General features: G+C 50.5%; 1 protein-coding gene across 1 annotated transcript; it reads right to left on the bottom strand.

Annotated features, from left to right (window-relative positions):
• Window positions 1-2,930: 2,930 nt before the first annotated feature.
• Window positions 2,931-7,441, bottom strand: LOC144269168 (melatonin receptor type 1A-like). The gene is made up of 2 exons (XM_077824667.1): window positions 7,258-7,441; window positions 2,931-3,715 (listed from the first exon to the last, which is right to left on the bottom strand). The coding sequence occupies exons 1-2, from the start codon at window positions 7,439-7,441 to the stop codon at window positions 2,931-2,933; spliced, it is 969 nt and encodes a 322-aa protein (XP_077680793.1).
• Window positions 7,442-10,188: the final 2,747 nt, after the last annotated feature.

The raw sequence follows: 10,188 nt of genomic DNA, 5'->3' as shown, positions 1-10,188 counted from the left end.
TAACATTTCTATTGCACTCAGGTGTTTCTAATGGAGCTGATTAGAACTAGTCAGAGAAAAGGGTATTTTTCAGAGAGGGGGGTTGTGGGAAATTTGGTGAGTTTTTTTTCCTTTGGTCAAAAACTCAAAACCCGTAGAGTTTTGGTTTTCAACCAAGATCTTTTTGCATTTTTGATGATATGTCAAAATTTTCTATGGAAAGCAGAGACTTCTGTGAAAGCATGGATGTTCTGTCAACACCCCAATGCTCTGTCAAAACAGCTGGGATGGAAAACTCTTGGCCAGACCTGGAGCAGATGCTGAGACTGCTGCCTTTTGTTTGTTTCCTTGCGTGTGCATGGCCTCTGAGTTCTGTAGTAAGGTGCACGGCAGTGAGGCTATAGTTCAAAGACATTCCCCAGCAGTTCATCATAATGTTATGGTGGCGTAGAGCAATTCTGGGGTCTGTGCGACTTAAATCTCTTAAATCTTTCTTGTTGCCTTTCTAGTGCTGTTGCAACAAAGATTCTGTAACCACAATTCAGGAAACATTTTTATTTGGGGGCAGGGAGAGCAAATGGGAGATTTCATACCTGTTGTAAGACTAGTTATCCCTTTGCTCTTTCTGAGCAACGGATGAAGTGCAGGTGAATCAGATCTGATTGAATCTACAGTAAAGCTTTTTCACTTGGATATTTGCGTTCTTTTTGGAACCCAGGTGAAAATAAACTCATTAAACCAATGACTGCATCTGGGGAAAAAACACTGATTTTTTTTCTCTTTCATGCCTATCAAGGAAGACAAGATGTTTTTAATCAAGGTAGGGGTGTGTACACACACACACACACACACACACACAGGTGCTTTTGTTGCATTGAAAGTTGCATTGAAAGTGAATGGGACTTACACTTATAAGTAATTTAGGCTCATTTGAAAATCCCACCCATAATACATTACAGACATACTCACACTTGTAAACTTGCATTTAAAACAGTGATACTCAGACCTCAGTGGTTCAGGAGTCAAATTGGTGATCAACATTACCCAAAAGAGCCATGGTCATGTGAAATCATTATTTCATTTACTATACAGTCATATTTAAACAGTGCAGTGGGAAATATTTTGTTTATATATATAATAACATATATATTATTCTCACAGCAAAATGACTGACCAAGTAGTAGTATTTTATAAACTACAATTGGTTAATAACATAGTAAAAGCCTCCTGATTGGTTAATAATTAAATCACACAATGCTTTAATAGCATGAGCTGCAAAGAGCCTCAGAAAACCCATTAAAGAGCCACTTGTGGCTCATGAGCCTCAGTCTGAGTATCACTGATTTAAAACATATTTTCATGTCTTCCTTGATGGCTGTGCACAAAAGCAGATTTATGCTTTACATGCCGGGGTAACCAGAGCAGAAGATCTCCAGGGATCAAAGGAAAATTGCTTGCAAAATTTGTTCTGTGGTGCCACACCCCATTGCATGCTGGAACTTGTTACATATGCAAGTAAGACAAGTGGATAATTTCCTTACTGCTGGTCAGACTTGTTGAAAACCTAACCATCTTGACTCTGTCTTCCTTATTCCCTTCTCCTCAGTCCCACAATCTGTTAAATTCAAGCCCAGTGAACCGGTGCCATTTGGGGCCACTGGGGACAAAGGCCCAGATCCTCCACTGAAATCAATGGAAGTTAGAATCCTAAATACCTTAAGGATCTGGGCCCAACTCCCTTTCCTCTAGTCCAAAATATCTCTTGAATTAAACACCAAACGAGAGAAAAATTGGCTTCTCTCCTATAAGCTCCTCTCAGCATGGGAAACAGTATTCACACTTGTGCTCTAAATATCCTGTCAAGAGCCTCCAGGTCTGGTCTCATTTAAAGGTAATATGCTCTCTTTGAGCTGCTGGCATTTGCAGAGGACTTGTCATTGTGGATTATCTTCTGACTTAAATTCAGCCTCATTGTGGTGATTTCCCCTTCCCATTGTGATGGTTTTTCATCAGAGGAGCAGTCAAGTCACACTGATGATTGTCTTCTTCTGAAGTGGATTCAGTTTTCTGGTGATGGGTTTTCCTTCCTGAACGGTTCACCTTTGGCTCCAAAGAGAAGGGAAAGGGTTCACCACCTCAGCTCATTCAAGGGAATCGCATGACTTACCAAATGCTACCATTTTTGTGTATATTCACGTAAGGTGGGGCTTTCAGAGGCACCTGTCTCCTTTGGGAGCTTCTGGAAAATCCCACCATTCAATAAAAATATTGAATTCCCTTTGGCTGAGTTTACACCCCTTTCTGCTTTCACTCTCGGGTAACCTTGTGGCCAGTGCAAGTTTGCTGGCAGGGGTATTAGCAGGAACAGCAAATAGTCAGTGAATACTGGAGAATACTTTGGGAAGACAGATTCCCAAGACATAGAGGTGAGCGTTCACACAGAAAACTTCAGTGCTGGGACTTATGCTCATCCAATCGTGAAACAGTAACTATTCCATGGGTCCAAATGAAACCAGTTGAATTTTGGGTGTCCAACACTCAGCTAGCTGTTCACAAACATTCTTGAGATACACAGAATTAGTTGGTGAATAATGGAGAAGTTAGAGAAAATGGTGAAATGTTTGTGGATAGTTCACTGAATAAATTTACTAGGAATCACTTGGCTCTAGCTGTTTCCAGGATACCTATCTGACTGAGGCTGGGGAGACTATGCCAGGGCAAGTAAGCAAGGAGGGGCTGTTTTCAAAGCTCATTGCATTCCAAAGAGGATCCTATGTTGCAGAACAGGGTGGGCTGCATGGTTCTTGTTGCAGACAGCTTATATATGGAGCTGTGTCCTCTGCTGACCTCTCGCTGTTTTGGCTGCACTCTTTGCACTTCACTTAAAAGTGGAGCAGGGGATAAGTGTGAATATGGTAAAACCTCCTCCCTTCTGGCTCAGCCCATGGGTGCTAGTCTCCATCAGTCCTGTAAGCCAGTTGCAGTGCAGTCAGTATGATTCTCTTGTACTCTTTCCTAAAGTTCTGGTTCATCACCCCGTAAACCACAGCGTTCAGACAGCTGTTGAAGTAGGCCATGAAGTAGCTGGCCGTGAAGAGCCACTCGGGTATCAAGGAACCCAGTGTGGGCTTGACCGCCACCACGAAGCCGATGAAGTTTAACGGTGCCCAGCACACAGCAAAGAGCACGAAGACCACGAACATGGTCAGGAAGTTCCAGAAATCATGGGGCTTGATTTTGGGCTGTGTCTCCGGCTTCACCCTGCGCCGCACCTGGAGGACCAGCAGCCAGATCCGCAGGTAGCAGTAGCTGACGATGGTGATGGGTAGGAAGAAATGGATGACCACCACGGAGATGGTGTAAAGGGCGCTGACGGACTGGGCGAAAGTGCAGGAGTACACTCGCGGGTCGTACTGCAGGGACTCCACAAAGAAGTTTGGCACGATGGCCAGCAAGGTGAGTGCCCAAACCAGCCCCACGTAGCACACAGTGTTGGTGCCCGAGAAGAGCGTGTCATACTTCAGGCTGTGGCAGATGTAACAGTAGCGGTTAATGGCGATGCCCGTGATGTTGAAGACGGAGCCGATAACGCTGATGCCCATCAGAAAGCCGCTGGCCTGGCAGTGGAGGTACCCCATCACCCAGCCGCCATGGACAATAGCCATCAGGACCAGGGGATAAGGGTAAAAAGCCACAAGTAAGTCTGCAATGGCCAAGCTCACCACGAAGGCATTGCCTGGGGAAGGTAACACCAAAAAAAAAACAAAAAAAACAGTTAGACCCTATGGTCGGAATGCAGCAGCAACAGCCAGGAAAACGCCTTCTCCTTGCTAAACAAATCAGCTTCCTGCGCCTACTCCAAATTACACCTGCTTGCCGTACTGTCTTTCTACTTCTCTTTGCACGGTGGCGATGGCTCTGGGAGCTGGATTCTGTTCTGGCTCGTGCATCATCTACGGAGTAGCTTAACTTACTATCACTTTAACTACCATGACTGCTTTTCCTTTCATCGCTACCTCATACCCACACCCCTGTTTGTCTGTTCATCCCCTGGTTGCATCTTGTCACAATCCTAGATTTTTAGCTCCCTGGGGCAGACACTGTCCGTTTTATTCATTTTATATGGGGCCGTGATTGCCTTTAGGAGCAATTTAGCCTTTAGCCACAATTGAAATAACATTGACCATCCATCTAATATATTATCCTCATATGCCCTTGGGAGACAGGCCAGTGCTATTAGTACAGATGAGCTAATGGCTAGATTTTTTTTCTAAAGTGAAACCCACTTGTGAAAATTGGGCTGTGAGTGACTTGCCCAAAATCTCACAGAATGTCAGTGGCAGAGCCAGGCATCGAACCCGGCTCCCCCGTGGTGTCAGGCCCTAATCACTGGGTTGCAGAATCTCCTGAGCTGCACTTCTATCACTTGGACAAGGAAAGCCAAATGGGTGCTTTGCAGTTCATTGGTCCACAATAGCGTGCTTGCTCTCTGCTGGGCTGATTTGGGAATTAAAGCCCCAAAGGGGATAATGCTGCCCACAGCTATCTGTGCCTCCTCTTCCGCAAGAGGACTCCCGAGCCATCGGCAGTGGCTTTTCACGCAAGGGTCTTTCTTCTTCCTCACCGTGACAGGAGAGAGGTGGGTTTTTTCCTCTCTTTGGAGCAGCTCTAGGGAAATGGCACACTGGGTGGGGTAGAGAATTCAGTGGTAGGTGAAAGGCATAGCCTAGCTGCATGGAAAGTGCAGGACCCCACCCAGATGGAACTGTGTGATGGAAGAGGCAGAGAGCTTGCAACACTGACTTTTGTGCGAACACCCTCCCTACGGGGAACGAATTCCTGCCTGCAATAAACCAAATTCCTACTGCGAGGGGCCCTGTCACAGGTCATTCTCCCCTCTTCCCCCTCCATCCCCTCCCACACTTCCCCCTCCCTACCTTATTCTGTACCCATCCTGACCCCTGTACTGCTTGCAGTAAAAGAAAAGAGCAGGCGAGGGGTTTAAATCACTGCTTTCCCTGGAGACAATACAGCTGAGACGTGTTCTTCTGGGTGGCACTTGCAGCCGAAGCCAAAGCAGATGGTAACCACTCAGTTTAATGCAATGGGTCCATTCAAGCTGGCTGCACTAAAAGTTGCCCTAGCCATGGCTCCGCTCCAGCAGGGACGTGGAACCAGCCATTCCATGCATGGGGGTTAGTTATATGCAGGTGCTTGGGATGGGCTCTGGATTTTGACACGGGGGAGCCTGTTAAAGTCAGTCCTACTGGGATGATAGATTTGGTTCTGGCTTTGTGCTTTTCAACGTGCGTTGACATTTCTTGGCTCTGTAGGATCAGATTGATCCTGGTGTTAGATTGCACCAGTCACACCCGGGCTACCCCCAGCCACTGACTTCCAGTTTGGTTCGTCAGCGACAGTCTAGGTAGCATAAATGAAGCAGCGGTTAGGTGCGCCCCAGTATGGGACAGGGACACACACCTATCAAAGTTATTTCTCTGCTCTCCCAGCTCCTCCTGCCTTTCGGCTTTTCCCTGCAGTGAAGTCCGAATGCTGGGACGCAGGGGATCAAACCCCAAACACAGCCTGGAACCCAACCCTGGCCATCATGGACCTACCTCTGGCAGGCCTGAGAGCCCTCCACGCTTGTATACCTAGTCATGCCAATGAAGTCCAGTTGTATTGGAGCATAGCATTGCTACCACTCCCATTGCAAAGACTGTGATGTCCTAAGGGTTCCATTGTCACTGCATGGCGAGGGAGAGAACCCATTCAAAGATAAGGAGGTTACAACTAGAAATGTAGGAGTGTCTAGCAGTTACGGAACAGGCCTAGGCATCAGGATGCCTGAGTTCCATTCCTGGCTTTGTCTTTTAGACCTGAGCTTTCAGAGGTACGCTGACTTCAGGTCATTCAATTCTGGGGAGAAAGACAGCCTGCTTTGAAGAGGCATGGAATTTGCCTGGCTCCCACTGACGCCACTTGGGATTCTTGGACGCTCAGCGTCACTGAAAATCAGGCCCCATTTGTCTCCATGTAGACCCCAAAGCTGGTGGACACCCTTGACAATATAAGCCTCCAGCTTTCTGCCTCAGTTTCCCCCCTTACAATAATTTTCTAGTGGTGCTGAGAGTCAGATTTAGTGTAAAATGCTTCAGGATCCAATGCTGCAGAAATGCAAAGTGTTGTTACATGAAGTGACGGATGGGCTTTTCCAGAGATGCAGGCTAATTATTACTGACCAAGACCTTGGCTTGTAACCTGGGTTTATTCTAGGCAAGGGAAGACAGAAAACTTTCTACCTATGTGGGGCTTGTAAGCAGAGCATGAGGTCAGCAAAATTCTCCACTTCATTGCAGCAGAAACAACCTAACCTGGAGAGTTACTGGTAACTTTCTTAGTGCATAAAGAGGGATAAAAACCAAAACACCCTGATTTATTAAACGCCAGCTGAAGTGTAGCTGTTCCCAGAATCAGGCGGTGCAAATGGAAAATAGCTGTTTTCCCCTGTGTGAAGGCTGGAACAATTCTTACCATTCATTTTGTGTCCTATTCTACCCATGCACTTACAAAATCATCTGCGAGGCTAGGAGGGGGGAAGCTTTAGGTCCTCCAAACCTCTTAATTGAGCTAAGAATCTAAATCCCACAAGGAGCTTGACCAGAGTTCCCCCAGAGAGGGTGCTGATGAGCATTGAAGCCAGCTGGTGGAATCTGGGTCAAGATTTTCAGAAGTGATGAGTGATTTGGGATGTTTCAGTTTTTGGGGTGCCCCAGCTGAGACCCCTTAAAAAGGGCTTTCAGAAAGCACTGAGTACCCACCCTCTGAAAAATTGGGCCCTTTTTTAGGGTGTCCCAAGTTGAGCAGCCAAAATCACTAGTCCCTTGGCTGAGATTGTAAATAAATGAGTGCAATGTATCTCGGGCATGGAAGCCAGGGTCAGTATGGACAACGGAATTTCCCCCCCTCCCCATGCTTTGATAGCCTGTTTTACTAGCCTTGCCAACACCAGGCTCTCTGCAACGACTAGAAATTTGCCTTGAATCCCGACTGTGCTGGGTGGGAGAAGTTTACACACACAGATGGATGGACAGACACACACACACAAGGACGGACCCACAGACACAAAGGTGGATTCTGCTAGCACTGGTGTGTCACTGCACTAGCAGGGCAGGAGGCTGGCTTACTGCTCCTGAGCCCCGCGGAGAGCGGAGGGAGGCAGAGCTGCTCCTGGGGAGCCTGGAGAGTGAAGCCCCCCCATCCCAGCAAGGCCATTACCTGCTTTTCTCAGGTTCTTGTTCTTGAAGACCGAGATGATCACCAGGAGGTTGCCCAGGATGTCCACAGCGATGGTGACGATGAGGATGACAGCCAGCGTGATCACCACCCAGGTGGGGTAGAGACCATCCTCCCTTCCCAAGCCAGCAGACAGGTTCTTCAGCAGAGAACCTTCCTCCTCCATCCTCGGTCATCTAACCTGCCTCCCAGGGCACAGCAGAGTCCTCGGCCAGTCAGGACTAGCAGGTTCCAGTGGCCCTGAGCCAAGAGGTCAGGGCTCAAGGAAGGCAAGGGTCAGTGCTCCTCTCAAAGCACCAGGAGAGGCGCATGGGCCCCTCCCGGAGAGGTTCTTTGGAAGTTTGGCTCGCTCCCCGCCTCTGGCGTGGCAGGGTCTCGCCTTTGTCCCTGTCCGCGGGCCCTGCGGGGAGGTGGGATTCCCCAGCCGATCACCGCTTCGGGCACCCGCGGGGAGCTAAGAGCTGCGCACACGCGTCTCTCCTACCGGCGCTGTGGCTGCTCCGCGGGGCGCCCTTTCCAAAGCCCCATGCCTAGGGGGCGGACGGGGGCCGCTCCCCACACGGGTCAAGTGGCCCCTGGGGCGCTGGTTGGGGAAGTCCCCCTCCCGCGGGCAGCGCTAGGAGCCGGGGGGAGGGAGCAGGCGAGCTCCCGGCTCAGCGCAGCCAGCCCCTTGCCGGGGGCGCTCCCTTCCCAGTGCCGCGCTCTGGGTGCCAAGCGCCGGGCTCCGGGGACCTCTCCGGCCCCGTTGATGCTCTTCCCACCTCGTTCATCCCGTCGGCTCCATTCAGCCCCGTCCCTGGGCTCCCTCGGCAGCCGGCGCTCCGCGCTCTCCCGTGCTCTCCTCTGGAAAAGTTCCCCTTGGCGGGGAGAAACTTTGCAGCCTGCGGCAGAACCGGACAGCCCGGCGGAGCCGTGCGCCAGGCTGCCCGTGCGCCACGCGTCCCCCGGGGTCCCGGCGGGCTGAGCCCTGCCGCTGCCCTGCGCCTTCCAGTCCCCCTGTCGCCTGCTTGGTCACGGTCTCCTCCTTGCCCTTGGCCCCTCCCAGCCCCCTGACCTGCGGCTCTAGGCCAGGAAAGCCCCCCCAGTCCCTCAGAAGCAGCTCCCGAGGCGCAATCTCCGCACCGCGCCCGGCTCCTTCGCGCATTTATAGGCCAACCGGCCCTTGGTGCGCTGCTCGCTCCTGGTCAGGGGCTGTTAACTCCTCCCTGCCCGGGGCGGAGAGCAGCGGCGCACTGAATGCCCGCGGCTGCTCAGACCAGCGTTATCCAAGCTCTGGATGCGCGCAGGTGAGGAACGGGTCCGTCTGGTGCGAGGGGAAGGCAAGGAGCCCTGCAGGCAGCTGGTCACAGTCACTCAACCCCTTACAGCGAGGCTAGCTGTGCCCCCTGTCCGAGCCGGTACAATGAGCCCACTAGCAAAGGGAGTCACCGTGAACAATGTCTGAAATGGGACCTCAATTCTGCCTCTGTTTTGGCCACTTGGTAATAGCCCCAGCATTGTGGCCTTGGTCGCTGTGGGAAGCCCTGCTCCAGGTATTCCCAGTTTGTTCTCCCACAGGTTTCTCTCTCTCTGTGCTCTTGCAGCCAGGGGGAGGCCACCCAGGGCAAACCTCACAGAGCAAACTGCCAAAGCAGCACCCAGGAGCAGCAGGCCAGTGTTCTCCATCCTACAGGTGCCAGGCGGGGACTCCTGGAGAGGACGGTGTGGTCATGGCATGCTGCTCCTCTGAGGGGGGTGGTCAGCTCTATGAGCCACTTTCCACTTGGTCTCGGGGCCCAACTACAGCGGGATGCTCAGGAAAGTTAGGGGAAACCAACCCAAGGTGCATGGTCAATGCACATTTGTTAACTCCCTCCCCCCACAGCAGTGGTGTGTTGTCTGCATATGCAACACATGGCCCAGGACCGGCTCTGCCTGCAGGATGATTCCCTCCAGCCCCCAGGCGTGTGCCCGGAGGATGCCATTTTCTAAGACAACATGGCCTCCTCCACACAGCATGCAGTGTAAGTGCAAGGTCTCGCCTCGTGGAGGAGGCCATTTTGCATGCAAGTGTAGCATTGCATGCCTGGCGAAACACCTCATGGCTCGCCATTGCCCCCCAGCGCAGATGCTTTCAGGAGTGAAGTGGCCTTCGCTCACTGGAGAGTAAGTTACAGTGAACTGAGAACATCCACCCAGGGTTTAAGGGGCCTTAATTCATGTGCGTTGCCTTCACATCAGTAGTTGATTTGCCTCCACTTTCCTGAGTGTCCCCTCCCCATGTCGGTTTGGCCTCTGTGCTCTTCCAGCAGGAGTAGCTCTCAGAAGAGGTGAGGAGAGGCATTACCTTCCGACTTTCACTAGGCACAAAGCACTGAGTGTTAGTTTGAGGGCAGCAGGTTTTAGTTTGAGTGACAGGCTTTGCCATCCAGGGCTCAGTTTCATAGAATCATAGGACTGGAAGGGACCTCAAGAGGTCTAGTCCAGTCACCTGCACTCATGGCAGGACTAAGTATTATCAAGACCATCCCTGACAGGTGTTTGTCCAACCTGCTCTTAAAAATCTCCAATGATGGAGATTCCACAACCTCCCGAGGACAGTTAGGTAGTTTGCTGCAATTTAAGCATATTGATTTTTGTCCTATCCTGAGAGGTTAACAAGAACAATTTACCTACCTCCTCCTTGTACCAGCCTTTTATATATTTGAAAGCTGTTACCATGTCCCCTCTCTGTCTTCTCTTCTCCAGACTAAACAAACCCAATGTTTTCAATCTTCCCTCACAGGTCATGTCTTCTAGACTTTTAATCATTTTTGTTGCTCTTCTCTGGACTGTCTCCAGTTTGTCCACATCTTTCCTGAAATGTGGCACCCAGAACTGGACACAATACTCCTGTTGAGGCCTAATCAATGTGGAGTAGAGCGGATGAATTAC

Source organism: Eretmochelys imbricata, chromosome 8 (assembly GCF_965152235.1).
Source record: "Eretmochelys imbricata isolate rEreImb1 chromosome 8, rEreImb1.hap1, whole genome shotgun sequence".
Classification (NCBI taxonomy): Eukaryota; Metazoa; Chordata; order Testudines; family Cheloniidae; genus Eretmochelys; species Eretmochelys imbricata.
This window is presented reverse-complemented; position numbering and strand designations above follow the sequence as displayed.